The sequence below is a fragment of the Ascidiella aspersa genome, chromosome 9, assembly GCF_963924565.1.
Source record: "Ascidiella aspersa chromosome 9, kaAscAspe10.2, whole genome shotgun sequence".
Taxonomy (NCBI): Eukaryota; Metazoa; Chordata; class Ascidiacea; order Phlebobranchia; family Ascidiidae; genus Ascidiella; species Ascidiella aspersa.
In genome coordinates this window covers 4807176-4824556 of record NC_139455.1, presented here as the reverse complement: position 1 = coordinate 4824556, position 17381 = coordinate 4807176, and the positions used below count along the sequence as shown (strand labels likewise).

Genomic DNA, 17381 nt, shown 5'->3' with positions numbered 1-17381 from the left:
ATAAAAAAATATATGAAAAAGTAAATATTTACAACGATTTGAACAAAATACGATAGCAACGTTTATACGTTCAAGGGTAAAGTTATCAAACTAGTTTTCGTACAACAATTTAGGGCCAATTATTTTACAGGTATTATTACAGAGTTACAAAACTATGCCATTAAATCTTTGAGGTTAAAAGCTACAAGCACTGGAGTTTAGTATACCTTCAATCAACTCAGTAAGGTAAACGACGTGAAATAAATATAAAATACCTCAACATTTAAATAAAAGCTCAGCTAGTGTAAATGCTGATCTTTATCCTACTGAGTGTAAAGCACAATCAAACACAGTTACGGTGACTAAGGAGTAGAGTGTAGGACGGACTCGTGGATAATTTTGAGGAAAAGCTGTATAATATAGGCTTTGGAATTTTAATAGAAGTCTTCGTTTATTCCGCTGAAGGGTTCTTGGGCTGGAACAACAAAAGTGAAATTGACTTTAATTACATAGAAATGCTGATACAAAAACTTGGGGGCCCAGATAACGCACTAAGATTCGAAAAACTGAAAGTAAAATATTTCTTGTTGAGTCGTGTATTTTATTACTTTGTTAACAACTATGGTTTGCTGTTCCGCAAAATTAATTTTGTTTTTAAAGTAAATAAAAAAATAGTTTTATGCCTCAAAAAAGAGTAAAAAGCATTGCAATGCAGGAGTGATTTTCACGCAGTATGTGTACATAGCCCAATGTTTTGTTCAACTATCCAGGACTAAAGACAGTCAGGTTTGGAAAGGCTGATAGAACCATTTAAAATTACAACGAAACTTTCGAACCCCCTTTATGTCGCTGACCTTCCGTTTTACGCCCTAATTATTTCGTAGGCCTATATGTATGCGGACTGTATATGTAATACAGTTATAAGACGCCCCGTGTAGCGTTCAGGAATCCGACAGCCCGTTAAGTAGAGATGTCCAGCATTTTAGGCTCTTTCAAAGCTCCGAGCAGTTTTTTTTACTTGTACCATTGAAGTAAAATGGAAAAAAATGGATCTAATACGGTAATAGCTTTAAAATACCATAGTGATAGTAAATCAGTTGTGCCTTGAAAAACATTTGTTAAGTTGTCTTTGGCAGTCTTTGAAGATTCGAATTAAAAAAAATTACCGGAAATTTTACTCAGAAATGCATTTGCCAAGCTAAAAAACGGAACACCAACTCACTGGATTTGCGGGAGAAGATATGCGGCTCTCCCCTGGAGATGCGACTGAGACGCTGAGGAGGCTGGGATGAAGCGGCTGATCCCATTGTTCCTCCAGCTGCTCCCATTGTTGTTCCAAATGCCCCTCCTGCGATGCCGGCTCCCAGCCCTGCTCCATTAAGTCCTCCACCTAAAAAAGGCCCTAGCTAGAAGTGAAAGGGTATCTTAAATATCTTGTCTACAGGGCAACAGAATTGGTAAGGTTGCTACTAAAAGATGTGCGTGCTTTTTGGATAACTCAGGGCGGGTTGCAAACTTTTGACGAAGGCTGCGGAGTCGGAATCGACCGAGTCGCTTTGTTTCGCTGGAGTCCGACTCGAGAAAAACTACCTCCCAAAGTCCGACGTGCGCTTGCCCAGTACCAAGTTTCGAAACTGATAAATATGGTGGAATATTTATTTTAGTTACGTAAACAGGTGAAGTACAAACTGTAGAGTCGAAGCTAGACTCCGGACTCAACAAAGTCGCAGATTTGACCGGAGTCGGCGTTATATTTAAACGATTTCACAGCCCTGCTTTTGACTGGTTTATATTAGTTTTGGTGGAGAACTAACAGGCTAGAACATGTGTATTTTATTCGTTTTACGTGATAAAGTCTTTTTTCACAAATTTTTGAATACCAGAATCACTGCTAGTATGCGAAATGAACCTGTTTCGGGATAGTATTGAATTGTATTTGTTTTTATATTAATTGTTTGTATCATTTCTAGTGAAAGTGTGCTGCTAGGCAAAAAATAGTAAAAAGTATCCCGGACCTTTAAAATTGTTGCACCGTGTTATAAAACTTTCGGACAACTAATAAACAAATACACATCTGAAAATATTGTTGAAGAAAATTGCATACGTATGATTTAGGGTTTAGGCTGATATGACGAGGGTGTACAGTACATGTTTTAAACCAAATTTGTTTTTTACCTCCACACAACAATGTTAAAGCGCCAGCACACACATAGAAATACATCTAAACAGAAGAATGGTATCGCTCGTAAAAGAAACCAGGGGATTAGTTTCTGTACCTGGAACACTTTCAGGAATAGGCGCCAGTCCACCGATGGTCGTTCCTCCTTGCGTTCCCCCTTCCCCTCCAGAGAATGACGTCATGTCGGTCGGTGGTGACGTCACGCTTCCTGGTCCTGTCGCTGGTTTAACTGTGAGACAAAACGACGCCATGCTTGTTGTTTTTTAATACCTGATATGGCTATGTAAAGCAATCAAATCAGATTAAACCAGGGCCGTGTCAATTGTGAATCTCTTTCGTTACGACAAACATTGGGTGATGAAGATTGTTGGAGCAAGATTCAAATACAAGCAATATAAGCTGACCGTTATAGCAATTATTGCGGTTCATTTGTAATGAAAGGTATTACCACCAGCGATAAACTAAGAAATATTTGTTGATACTGTTACTGATGTTATATGTTTGAAAAACAACGAATACTCTTAACCGGTGAGATGGGCAGTCAATGCGGAGAGTGGAGGTTGGAATATTTTACTTTTTTATAAGGATTTCCTTTTTTATAAGGAGATATGTTTTAGATTTTCTTTAGATATGTTTTATGTTTAGTCAGAACAATATGGAATAGTAGATGGAGATTTAAGTTGCGCATAGGGGTTGGCCATTATGGCAAACATATAATTAAACAGGAAAGGATATAATTCAGGTACCGTATGCTTCTTGTTGGGATTCGCGATTCAACAATACTGAAGTGACCAGACAATGTTTACGACACAGTTCGCACCTATTTAAGGGGACAAGTCAACTGGTCTAATGTACCTCTCACAAAGCGTAATTTAAAAAGCACTAGAAGGTGTCCATCAAATCTAATATACCATGTTGGAAGTCACATCGCAGCTTTATTACTTTGTAGGCGTTAAAACTAAGTACGATTGCAGTGCATTTTAACGGCCAGGCAGATAGATGTCCCACGAGACTGCGTTGATCTTTTTAAAATTTCATTAAAATTTCACTTCGCTGAGTGCACTGCGTGCCTTAGAGAAGGCTAACGGAAATTATTTATAAATTAAAGAATAAGGCAATAGGTCATCAATAAGCTATAATGTCGATAATACGTTCAGTCAATCAAAGCTCAAACGGGGCTGTTGTACGGTATATTATATTAAAATGTTAAGCATAATTATGCGGGAACGCTGCAGTGTATTATACTGGAGTCAAAAGCAAACCACGTTGAAAGTTCTGTACGCGAAAATCCTTTACCACTGCCATCAACTGTACACAGTAAATGGCTACTGAAGATAAGTCAAGGCCGGGTTGTCAAGAATAACCAGGTGTTGAAGGCCTCCATGAATGTCAAAGAGGTTCTTGTTAACACCATTAATCAAGAGAGGTGATAAGTTGGATTATTTCTTTGTCAATGAACTGTCGTTCAAACGAACACCTAGCCTAATATTTATTTTCTAGGTTTTGGTGTCACCGAGATAAAACAAGCGTCGGCTACAAACTTTTAAATTCAAACGTGGTTTAGTCAGAAATATTGTATTGCTGATTTACAACTTTTTTAATAAGGACACCTAAATGTCACCTCGTCCGTTTAAAAATTGGTGTTACTCTAAAAATTAAGCATAGCACCACTTTTTTTTTTTTTTGAAAATTTTACCCTGTATAGTGGATTCAGATTTGTTGTACTACTGCTGGTTTAAACATTGTAAGCAAAGTAGTAATATTGCTTAAGCTATAGTTTAAAAAAGGCGTCAGCTAGTTTTACCCACTACAGAATTAGATATGTTAGATACTAAAATTTGCATATGACAACAAACTTTTTTCAGAGTTCCTATAAAATTCAACAGGTCGAAACCGTTCATAGTTCACTGGGGGCGTTTTACGCCAAACTCCATTCACAGTGCGCTATAATGACTTATTATGACAGATTGGACCAGTGATACAGGTGAGAGTAGACTTTCCATTGTTTAACGAACCGATGACGACGGTGTGGGTCGAGAGTATGACGTCATATCCGCTGCATGTCGCCTATTTTTAGGCTCGACGTCAGTTTGCGCTATGGTCACCTAAGCTGCCAGGTCGAAGTTTGTCACAGTCTCGAGTGACGTTGAAAAAGTGATGCGGCAAAAGACTGGTTGCTGGGTGAGGGTGAACGTTGAGTTCGCCTTTTATAGACGTGATATACTGCATTGTGTCTGGCGTTGTGCACAAGTACTTGTTACGCGGATAAAACTTACGCAGCGACATTTTAAAACGACCGCATATATATATAAAGTTATACTCAATGTTAGGGAAGTCTGAAATATAGAATCCGAGCAGATACCCGGCAAGTGGAAATATCGGTACTCCTCCGATACTTGGGTGATATCGGTTTCTGTCCAATACCAAATGTCTATGCGAATTTCAGCCACGACTTACCATTTAGACGCTGTCTATTACTTAAAAAAAAGTGAAAAAAAGGATAACAATTTCGTTAGCTAAACTTTCTAAAGCTAAGGCATGTCTTAGCCTAATATACTACAAAAATACCTTGAACCTTTCAATTTCGTCGGTTTTTCTTGTTTAAGTATAGGAATGACGTCTTTGTATACTCTTTGGTAAAAATGTCAGTATCGGACTAAATGTCAAGTATATGGACCTACCTACTCGATACAATTGTAAACTTGCAAGGCAATGTTAAAGCAATTGCGGCTGATTTTAGAACTCGCGCGAACCTACAAAGTTATTTTCCCTGAAGTAATATTTGTTGAAGCTTTTAAATTGTAAAAATAAGTATATATTCTTATTTACAAAAAGCGCATATATAACTAGCATTCTTTGAAGAATGTGATACATTTGTTTTTCTCACCTGAAGAGGCTACTTTTGACTGACCACAGCAACTGCACCACCTAGCGGATGAATTTCCTGGAGCCGTTTTTTGGCAAAAGCCGTGCTGCCTAAAACAAATATAAACGTTTAATGGGTTAAAATGAAGCCTTTATTCAACATTATTACTCTGTATTGCTTAATGGCGTAAATATGCACGTGACCGATATCTACTAACGCGTGACCAATAGCCAAACCGTGCATTATTATCGGCGTTTCTCGATTGATTCTACGATATATGTCATATAGACTAGCGGCTTAAATCACCGTGCTATTTTATTGTGTGTTCTGAGATTCGTGAATATGTACTCAACGAGTAATTTCAACCGAGTAAAGTGACTCTGTTCCAGAGTTTCGAGAAACATTGTGTTTGAAATGAAGCAAGAAATCATTTTGGGGCTTTAGGCTCATTTATAGCGGTTTCAAGAGTCCTAAAAATACACGGTGAAATATGTATCTGAAGCGTTTTTGAGTTGTGTGACACCCCTCGAAGTGGATTAACGTGTATCCACCCTATCTTTGTTAAATGGATGGATGAAATACAAAATACAACTTGTCCTGTAAGACTTCAAATTGACGTTTCAAAAAAAAAAAAAAACTTTTTTGGAAAACCAAACAGAAATCAATTTACCTGCAACAGAGTAGATTGCATAACTGAGCAAAACTAAGTATGTGATATAAGAGAGTTTCTGGCTCTACTTTGTGCTAACAAGTGGCACATGCAATAATTTTGATCAGTAAATTAACAAAACGTCGTTCCTGATTAAGCTGTCTCCGAAAAATAGCTTTTCCATTTCTACAAACTTGTCTTGTTTGAATGTTTCGCACAAAACGTACGTTAAAAAGGAATAAAGAGATATTGGAAACGTTCAAAATGACACCTACATCTGTACGGGCTAGTTTGACTTAGTCATACTACCACCTCCAACCATTATGATCCAAAGTACGTCATTTGTTTAAAATATCTTAAAAATTTTTATTCACGTCTGACAATTAGTATTTGTTTCAAAAACCAAATCATGCACTTCCCAGTACTTCACCTGCAACAGGGTAAGTGGCGCCACCCAGCGCATCGCCATATTAGGTAGCCGGGTCGCCATAGCAACCAATAGAGCAGGAACACTCCGGCCAGTCCACCTGCGATGTACGCAATCCACGTCAGGTCGGGTGAGCTGGCAGGTGACGCCACTGCTGACGTGGTCGATTGCGTCATCGTCACGGTCGAGGTGGTAGTGGTTGGTGGTTCGACTGGGAATGGATGGCTTATTATTGTTAATACTCGAGTCGTTAATATATTTTTTTATTTTTTGGGAGTGTTTCATTGATTTGTTTCAATTTTTTTTTTTTTTGATTTATTTAATTTATTTTAGTTTTTTTACAGCATTATTTCATTTTTAGTTTTACATCGTTTAATTAGACATTTTTAGTATTATTTTTATAGGAGACAAGATATGTCTTGAAGTGTAATTTGTCGCATATCGCTAATATATATCTTTGGAAAGAAAGCTATAGAGAAATAAACGCTAGCATTTTATTTAGCAAACCGCTAACATGTTTTCCGGAATGAACTGGATGACATTTTATTTTCTTAAGGCATAGGGAAAATAATGTTGCATAGACGCTAATATTCTGTTTTAAAAAGTGTTGCAAACGAGTCATTTTGAAATGAATCGAGTTCGAGCCGCGCTATTTGTAAATAACGTCCAACTTAAACGACTTAGACCGAGTCTAAAAACGACTTAGACGTAGTCATTTTAGAACAGTGACTTTAGTGAACTTAATACAGGGGTTCTTAAACTTTTTTTACCGCGGACCCCTAAAATTTTCTTTCATCTCGCGTGGACCACTGTAGGAAAAAAAATTAAAAAAATGACGTCACAGTACAAATAGACTTCAAAAATTTGCTGATTTTGGTCCAAAATTGTGAAAGTGAAATGGAATCTAAATACATTTAGTGGAAAACCGTTTTATTTTTAAATAAATTGATTTCTTTAATAAATTGGTAACTTCTTAAATAAACACTAATATTTCAATTAGACCTTCATGGACCCCCTAAAACTAGTTCACGGACCCCCAAGGGGTCCATGGACCCCAGTTTAAGAACCCCTGACTAAATACAAGTCATTGACTTCGTTTATCACAACACTAATTTTTTATCATTTTTTTATTGTTGTGCATTCGAATAGACCGAAAATAGCCTGAACCAAACATATTCCAAGGACTGCAAATGAAAATACGACTTGTTTCTATTGCTGTAATTCTTTTCTCCTCCAAGTTTAGAGGCTCACCTGAGCAGTTGCCCGGCGGCCCAGGACTGTTGTCAGAAAAATCGCCGCAGTCGTTGATAAGAGTGACGTCACAGCGTCCCTGGCCGTCCACGCATCTCCCGTTTGTGCAGGGGAAGAGACCGGAGGTGCAGTTGGCTGGAAAATAGCAAAAAAACTCAACTCCAGCGGGGCCTTGAAATCTTTAATTTCACTATTCTGCAGTTCATTTTACTGCAGTTCCTAAAAGGTTCTGAATGCTATAGTGAACAATGTTAGTTGATTATAGTAAGGCTGCGGAGTCAGACTAGTGGCTATCGGGACTCTAGTAACACTACCCGAGTACCGAGTTCGACGTGCGCAAGCGCATTACCAAATTTCAAAACTGAAGGCCGCAAACTGCGAATTTGTAAAGGTGTAATTGCATCTACTAGAAATTTTCCCAACTATGTATTGTGGGTGGATAAGTTTTATGACAGCCCTATATTTGGATTGCTGAAATTCCTTCGTATTTTTATACATATGGTTGGAACACAGCCTGTAGTAGAGTAAGAGCCAGACTCGGGACGAAATCTCACATTTGGCCGAAGTCCGACTCAGGACTCGGGGGGAATATTCCGGTCATTTTTTGCCGGAGTCGGGCTCGGTTTATTCTTAACCTACTTCGACGCCCTGAATAGTGCCTTTTAAAATACTCAAATGCAGCAACCTCCAGTCGCAAATGACGTGTAGTGTGCCGTGAAGTTCAGCACGGTTCCGTTGCCCCCGGTCGAGTCCAGGGAGATGGTCAGGCTGTCCCCCGACGAAACGTAGTCGGTCCTGGCCAGGACGCCGCAGAGTGGACCGGCCAAAATCGAGGTCCCGTCGCTGTCTAGGATAGTGACATGGTTCATGAGGCAGAAGGGATTTTCCCTGATGAAGTTTACCTCTCCCCTGCCTGTGACAAAAAATGGCGGGATTGCGATTTGAGAATTTAATACGTGGAAGTTTTGTTATGATGGAGAACAATTTGTTATCAGGACTATGGCGTCGGAGTCTAACTCGGGACTCGGGACTAGACGGACCCGGTATATTTTATTTGAACTCGGGTTGTTTTTAACCGACTCCATACAGCCATGCTTACAATTATTCGATCTGTGTATTTCGTTTACCAACGTTTGGCAAAAAATAAAATGCTCATGCTGTTTATCTGAAGCAGTTTACGGAATCGTTTCGTTTAATTTTCTAAGCATTTAACCGATAGACTGAGTGAAAAACCTGACGATTTTGTTCTTACGATATTGTACGAGAAACCAATTGTGTAAAATAATAAAAGCTTTATTACAGCTTTAAAATGATTAATTAATTTAATTATTGCAAATATTGCATCTCCCCTTACCTTTGATAAAAGAAATACTAGTGTTACGTCTGACTATTAGATTATGAAAACACTAGTCCTGCATGCAGTAGCATACTCTGATGAAGTACTCCCTACGTTAACCACAGATACTCGAATAAAGTATGAGAAGACGATTAACCCTGCCGAGGGTTTAGTTTAGCTAGGATTGTACAACAAGTTAGTTTGCAGACAAGCAAGTTTGCAAAAGCATCGAATACATTACTCATGTCAATTAGGTTTATACTCATTTACGCCGTTGTCATGTTGCTTGAGTTCGCTTTAAAAAATATCTATGAAGAGAATTGGGTCGCCAAAGATTCTCTGTTATACTTATAAAATGAGTATTTTCTTCGCTGCAATTAAAAGGCTTAGAAACACGACCGTATAACTGATAACAATATTAAGGTGTGCCTTGACATACTTCCATTTTCTTAGCGTGTCGTTTAACTTACTCAATATGCTGTTGCATTTTTCTTTGTGTTCGCTTACAAAATGCTGAGTAAAAAGAATTCGGTCGCCAAACCTTCACTGTTATGTTTATATACAATGAGTATATTTACACAATGAAAGGCTGAGAAACACTACTGCAACTGAAAATATTAGGCAATGTATCGATAAAGGTGTGCCACCATCAGGGCTGCGGAGTCGGAGTCGGACTCGGGACTCGAGTAAGACCACGTAAAACCACCCGAGTCCCGAGTTCGGCATTCGCACGCGTAGTATTAAATTTAAAAACTGTTATGACCGCCAAATGGAAATTGTAAATTCGGAATAGCATATGGTGGAGTATTTTCCAACCAAGTATTGTGAGTGAATAAATTACACGACACCCCTATAAGTGTATGGCTGAATATCACTGTTATTTTAGTTAGTAAATTGACAGAATACAGGCTGTAGAGTCAGAGCCGGACTCAGAACTCGACAAAATAGGACATTTGACCGGGACTCGAGAGTCGGACTCGGATTTATTTTTTTGGCCGGAGTATTTTTACCCGACTCCGCAGTCCTAGCCACCATATATATTTCTGTTTTTTTAGCGTGCCGTAAGCAGTAAAGTTATCCTGCATCTGAAAAACACCACGAAACCGCACTGACCTGTACCGAAGCCGAAACGTAGCCTCTGCGATGGCGTGGCCGCTAGAATCCTGTAGCTGCAAGCGAAGGTGGGGGTGCTGTACTCGGACACCCCCGTCTCAACCCCTGCGTGGGCCTGGATGATGGCCCCCGGGCCCCTGGCCGCCGTTGTCCCGCAGAGGTCGGGAAGCAGCGCCACTGCGGGGTCAAGGTCAAACGTTAAAGGTTGAGGATTAAGTTTATTTTTTTTAATTGTTGTGACTCTAAGATGATTTTTTTGACTTAAAAAAATTCAAAATTAATTTTTTTTAAAAGTTTTGTCCGCATTTACACGTTAGGTTATAAATCGAAGTTGATAATTAAGGGTAGGGAAGAATTGAATTGTTATGAGTCTAAGGGGACTACTTTTTGACCAAAAAAATTAAAAAATTAAAAAAAAATCTATTTGTATTAAAATTTACACGCTAGGTCATACATTGAAAGTTAATAATAATGAGGAGGGCAAAAATTGCTTTTTTATGACGCGCTGAATCAACGATTTTAAGTTTTACACTTTTTAATTTTTTGGCTGTGCCTGTGTCTCACCAGTTTAAAACCACTTCAACTAAAAACCTTTTTGTCTTAAAGGTGTTTCAGCATTAAAAATCCACATTTTTAGATTACTACGCATACCTTTCGGAATGCAACGAACGACAGAGAACAGGCAGAAATACAAGATCACGAAAGCTGGAGTCCCCGAAGACATCTTTATAGTCCTTCAGATTATCGCTGCTCGCAAATCAGGGGAAACATCGTCAAAGAATTCTAAATCCCAAAGTCCTGCGCTGTAAATTTACGAAGTAAAACGAATTAGTTAGACTTGTAATGGTCCGTTTGAGATTTTAAGGCGTAAACCAAATAGCAGAAGATTAGATGAACGCAATTATTTTGAATGCTGCCCTTCAGTCGTTTTACAACCTAATTTTGAATCAAGAAGGAGACGGCATAACTTCTACTATATGTAGACAGACTAAACAAAATTCAAAGTGTCCGTTTCGTTTCTAATCTGCTTAGACGCGAAACCAGATGTAATCTTGACGCATTCGCTGACTTATCTCACCACTGAAAAACCCATCACCAACCAAATACGCAAAGCCACAACCACACACTACCTTAACAAGCGCAATGAGTTGAACTCTTCCCAACCGAACGCCTCAGGCTGCCAAAGTTCTCCAACTAAAAAAAACGACATCTCCTGACCTCTGCGAAACACTTAAAGAAAAAAAAGAAGAAGACTCAAAACTCTCCCGTCAAACTTCAAGGGACTCGCACGAGACAGCGCGTCCGTCCTTTCGCCTTACGCTTCAAGGACGTTTGCTCGTATAGGAAGCAAGAACAATCCCCGGCGCGTTGCTTGTGCAGTTGGATCTCCACTCAGCGCTAATCCACGAATATAAGGGCCCAAGTGCCGCCAGCCAGGCTCGCGCCGCGTTAAAACTCGTCCTTCCACGTCGCGATTCGAGTCGGCTACACAATCGAACTCTTGGCAGCCAGTGTACATAAGCGCGCGCCCGACAGCTCGGCTTTTTCAAGAAAAAAGTGCTACAAATCGCGCCGGCCGCCCTCGTATTTTGAAGGCTGTTGTCTTGTTACTATAACGCCCGTTGAAACGTGTCGCGAAGCCGCTTTTTCTATAGGCTCCTTAAAAAATGTTGCGATTGCGGCATGTCGTGGAAAATCCACGAGGGGGGGGGGGTTTTGGCAAATTCCCTCTGGGGTAATTATTTATAACTTGGGTCGAAACAGAGGCATTTAAACGCTTTCGCCTCCAAGCGGGTCAATTAAACACAAACAGATGAAATTAAAGGTAAAGATAAACAGAAGATAGAAACGCAAAAAAAAGATATATTTGAGCAGTACATATTCATAACAATTAAAAAATAGAAAAATATGATCCAAAATATGTTTTTAAAACGTTTATATTTAAAAGAGCAACATTAGGTCTCGTTTGCTTAGAGTTAATCTCTTCTGAATCAAAACAGCGAAGTGACTATATTTAAAACAAAATCCGCACCATCGATATTAAACTTAATCTAAACGAGTGCTTTACAGTAACGCGTTGTAACTTTGCTCTCACAATTCGGACCCCAATTTGAGATTCAAGATTTAATTTATTTTTTGTGCATCTTTGCAAACATTAAAAAAATAGCATAAAGATTAACACAAGGACAGCGAAATGACCTTACACTCATATAGTCGATCTGCCCATAAAAAGTAAATAAATATAGTGGAAAGTTAAAAGTAGCAATAATTGGAAATAAAAAGTAACTTACCCCCCCACCCCCTGTGTCCCATTTTTTAAATAACGATCCCTAGCTGTGTAGCTCGCTAATCTCGGCCAATCATTTCGCGGCTTTTTCGCTTCATTGTGTCAATTTGACGGATCGGCCCTTGTGGGTTGATTGTGTGGTCGTAAAGTCGGCTACTCTTAGCGAGTAGAAAAAGATAGAAACTTGTCCCGCCCACATGTCCGCAAACTTGTAAAGGCAACTCGCAATGCGATTAAAATAGCGTGTTGTAATGACTTAAGTCGTTTGGGTGAAATAACTTGACTTGGCCATTCTTAAAGATTCACAAATATTGCTTGCTACCCTTTACTAGGAAATATATGAAATATATAACACGGGTAAAAACAGTTCAGTCAATGTGTTGTCTAACATTGTGTTGTCTAACATTTTAATTTGTGTTTTTAACATTTTTGCGTGAAATCATATTTTGCGTAATATAGATTATAGATGAGTGGTTCTCCAACAGTGGTTCTCAAACTTTTATGTCTTGCGGCACCCTTAATAAAAAAATACAGATTGCGGCACCCCTAATGGAATTTTCGTTTAGTAATGCACCATAATGGCACAATAAACTTAACTGAAACAATATTATACGCAATATGGGAAAATAAAATTTGATTTTTTGTACTCTAATCGTACAAATAGATGTGTAAGACGCTTACCAATTGGAGAAAAATTAGATTCTTAAAGATCCTTAAATATTGCTCGGCACTCTTAGCTTTAAAAATGGCACCTCGGTTGGGAATCACTGATCTACATAGCGAGAAATCGAAGTACGTACAAGTCCACAATGAAAAGACACAACTTAATGTGTTTTATTATTTTGACATTGCTGTTTTGTTCCCATGTTAAAAATTTGCTAGATATATCTTAGTCGAAAGCAGCATTATCCCTCGTCAATTCAAATTACACTTTTAAAATTAGCAGGCTAAGTTATATCAGATTTTTTACCAAAACATATAAAGAAATAAAAATGAAAAATTAACAACAAACGACTGTTATGTCTTTTGCGTTTTTGTTTTTTTTACCTATAATTTTCCAATCCGTCATGTCGCTATAATTGCTAAACAAATAGCATAAACTACTATAAAGTGGGATAAATTTATCACTCTGCAGAAACCACGATTGACGTCAACGGTTCTCGTACAAGACTCGGCGAAAATAATCGCTAAAAGCCGTAATTTATTTTCAGTAGCGGCTCTTAGGCAAGGGCAAGGGCAAAGCGTCGAAGCTTGAAATAAAATCGCAAAAATAAATACAATAAATTTCGCGCGGCTTTCGCGAATGTGTATCAAGTGAGTAGAGCGGCCGTCGTGACTCAGCTCCGTCAACTCCTGACCTGACACCCGAGAATTTCTAATCGGGATTCAAGATCCTCTACAAAGCGGCTAAAACATCCAGCGACCGTTGCCGGGGCAACGGACACGTCAGCGCCCGACTCGGCCATTGTTGCGTCATCTCGCCGTCGATTGTGACGAAAGTCGGCCGGGTTATGGAGGGAGCGTGATTGTGTATCTTAGATGACACTTCGCATACTTTCGTGCAAAGCCAAGTTCGATTTCAGCCAGGTTCCGTGGCCGCTTTTACAACGGCCGGAACTCTTTCTAAGCGCGTTTTTTACGATTTTTCATAACATTTTCATACAATTTAAAATATTTAATCCTATTTTTTTGTCTATATTCTGGTAGGATCGATTGATCAGTTTAAATAACCATCTGCAACAATGATAAATCGGTTATTGTCGGAACTAAAAATAGGCCGGCCCCATTTGGAGTGGCCATGTGAACGCACCATCAAGTTTATTGTCGTCTCTGCAAATCTGCAACTGAAGAGATTGGGTTTGCGGCAAGCAGAATCGGGGTTGTTTATTCGCTTCTTTCCCGCCGCGGATTAAGAAAAGAACCGGTTTATGGTTTGGCGACGGGATTAAGAAGACAGGAAATTTAGGGTTCGTTTTGCTTGTTCGATGAACGTGAGAAAATGATCGGGGAGAGTATTTGGCTCACACGTGATGTCTCAGTTTGGCAAGCTGTCTTAATCAGTTAACTCGTTGTGTTACATCTACGCACATGTCATTAAATAAGAACAAGTGCATTTTGGCAGCCCGCTTCATAATTACCGATTGATTTATTTGTTCCTTAATAGTAAGTAGAAGACGTTTTTTTTTAGTAAGAAAACTTGTTATTACCTTGAAAATATTCTAGTTTCGACCTAGTAATAAAAAACAAACAAAGTGTTTTTTAAGGGTAGTTTTCATAACTCTATCGAAAAAACAAATACAAGTCGTAACATTACACATAACAAACCTAAGTAGAAAAATTACAAACACAGCACTTAAAGGCGGACGTGTATACTGGGTCTGGGCCAAAAAGAATGGGGATCCTTGAACTAAGAGTCGGCGCCCGGGCGTCTATTCGAGTAGAGAAGTCTCTTTAATCTTACAAAGAGCCCTAAACCGAAACTATCCGTTTCTGTGGCGCTGTTTTGATACGGATAAGATTTACGAGAAGGGGTCTTCTTCACTTTGAGTTTATTATTATCTCTGCCCTTGCCGCAAAGCTCTTTGAATTTTTGCAATAAAAGGATTTCTTTCGTGGTCTAAGTATGACATTTATGTAACTACACAAAGTGTAACTTAGCGTAACCAAAATTAAAAAACTACCATGAATCTAGACATGATGCTTCCGGAAAGGCTTATTGAAAATAGCCTAAAATAATCTTTTATAAAAGCTTATATTTCGCTTGTTTAAGGCTATATTTTTAGGTTGTTTAAACCAACAAGTTTCTGGAGTTTTGACTCTCCAAATTTAGCATTACCAGATATTTTCACTTGAAGGTCATTATGAGTGTGAGTGTTTTTTTAAGAAACTAATTTTTTGTAAACCTTGATTTGAATTTAAATGTTTGTCCCATTTTTGTAAGAATACATCGCAACTATATAGTGATTATTAAAACGCATTTAAAAGAGCAGGTTTACGCAACAGTAATTTGTACATTTACACACATTTAGGAATATAATTAAAACAAACTATTTGAAATGCCAGGACTAACGCGAAAAACAACAGGAGATTTTAACGACAGTAGGCTTGTTATACTTGGCCATCTTGAAAGTTCGATCGTCTTAGTCAGTGTTATATAGTTGTTATTTGCATGGTCAAACACTAGCGAAAAGGCGTTTTTTCGAATTTGGGCAGTTATAAATTTTCAAAGAAACAGTAAACACCCAGTCCGAATGAATTTAAACATGATTTATGTCTCATTTTGAAGGTGGTGCCTCCTAGTTTATATCGTTAAAATTTGAACTTGTTGGCTCAACAGTCAAGGGTTAATATCGCTGAATATTAATATTCATATTTTTGAATATTAATTTTTTTCAATATTTTTTGCTAAAAATGTAATTGCTGGAAAGATGTAACCAATACAAGGACTGTGTAAAAATTTCAACTCTGTATCGTCACAACTTTCGGAGATATTGCTCAAAACCTATTCCAGCGCGCCAAGTTCGCGCAGGTAAACACTAGGAAGGACCAATGCGGGCTATTTATTCTGATAACGATACCCGATAATTTGGACAAAAAGTATCGCAATTCGATCTGATACCAAGTGACGTCTAAGTCTACTAAGTTTAATCAAGAAAAATAGATAATATCGAAAGGTTCAAAAGTAATTTCTTTTGTGGTAATTCGACCAAAAATTTGTTTTAGCGTAAGGAAGCTTAGTTACTTCCGGCTATCAACTTGCTGTGTATTATCCCTACTAAACACAGTTGAAAAAGCAACAACAAAACAGGACCAAATATATATAGATATTTAATAAATTGAAATCACAGGGAATCTTAAAACGACTGAGACTTATATGAATCAAATGGCATAGGTTCGATTTTAGTAGCCTAAAAACGTGTAGTAAATAGATATTAGAACGATAATATCCAAGCATTGCTTATACCCTACATGTTTAAATTGATTGTCTGTTTACGATTTACTAACATTTAAAAAAAATAAAAATGTTAAGGTTGGAAGCAGCGTCTAAGTAAACTTTTAACCAGCGCCTTAAAGTGACCAATACCTCAGGTTTTACTTTAGGGCATTTTCAAACATAGTCACAGCTGTGTTTGTCCAAAAGATGATGGCGGACTGGAACATTACTTTCAACATAAAGCTCTAATAAAAAGACGCAATACGATGGTATTAGATATTTGCCGTTAGCCCAAACTGTACGAAAAAACTAAGCAGAGCTTGTTAAAATGCGTGTTATCTGGCGATATTGACGTGCTGCTAAATTTATTAGCTAAAGAAAAAAAAAACGTGATTCGCATCAAAGCATAATTGGGTTTAACATATATGTCGCATTACTTTTTCTGTTTTCATATTATCCAGTGGACGGCAGTAGAGATTTGGATTTTGCTGTACAGCGAAATTTTTAAATACGTTCAATCGACAAATAAAATTACCCATATTTTCAAAAATTTTAAAACAAAAAAAATAGTAGATATCTATTTAGATAAAGTGGGCATAAAAATTAGCTTATATAAGATGAGGGTTAGTTGTGGCCAGGGATATTCAGCTGTGGATGTAACATTGCAGTTTAATTCTTCGAAATCAATTAAAAAAGAACAATGTGTAGTTGTTACAAAGGTTTTAAAGAGCACCGTTTTATGAATCATTATAAAACCCATATTTTTTGACCAAGTTTAACTCTCGTGCAGTGACCCTGCAACAGAATACTCCGGTGTACTTTGGCGTGGTTTCACAAACTTAGCCACACGGTAATCCAAAATGCGGCATCAAGTAAACTATAGTAAATTTGTAAAGCGTATCGCGAGCAAAATTTGCCCAACAATATTAATTATATTTGCGATTTAAACATAAACTTTAAAACTCTGTTGGTTAAGAAAACCATAAAATACGCACTATTTTTCGCCCACATGAAGGATGACACTTTAAATAAGTCGAACTTGGTATTTTGTTTGAATGAAGCTCAATAAAAATCTCGTACTGTAGAAACAAGCAAATTATGTCAGACAATTAGAGGTTTAACCGTGTATTCGAAGCTTTCGGATTAAAGCGTGGGCGTAAATCGGATGTAAATTCGATGGTAAACCAGCTGTTTTAATTTTCATACTCTATAGCTCCCGAATCGCAGTTTGTCCACTATTAATATGTAAAACGGATAATTTTAAGAATATTATTTACTTCTCGAAATGAAACATTGTTTTTATTTACGTACAAATCAACTTTCAAGATTTTACTTGTAATGAGTCAAAATTGGTATTTTT

The 17381-nt window shown here is 37.9% G+C and overlaps 1 protein-coding gene across 1 annotated transcript; it reads right to left on the bottom strand.

Moving 5' to 3' along the window:
- Window positions 1–413: 413 nt before the first annotated feature.
- LOC146131996 (low-density lipoprotein receptor class A domain-containing protein 2-like) lies at window positions 414–10524 on the bottom strand. Its single transcript, XM_083397175.1, has 9 exons — window positions 10452–10524; window positions 9801–9977; window positions 8037–8264; window positions 7352–7486; window positions 6104–6311; window positions 5046–5134; window positions 2256–2387; window positions 1202–1369; window positions 414–454 (listed from the first exon to the last, which is right to left on the bottom strand). Exons 1-9 carry the CDS (start codon window positions 10522–10524, stop codon window positions 414–416), a joined length of 1251 nt encoding a protein of 416 aa, XP_083253301.1.
- Window positions 10525–17381: the final 6857 nt, after the last annotated feature.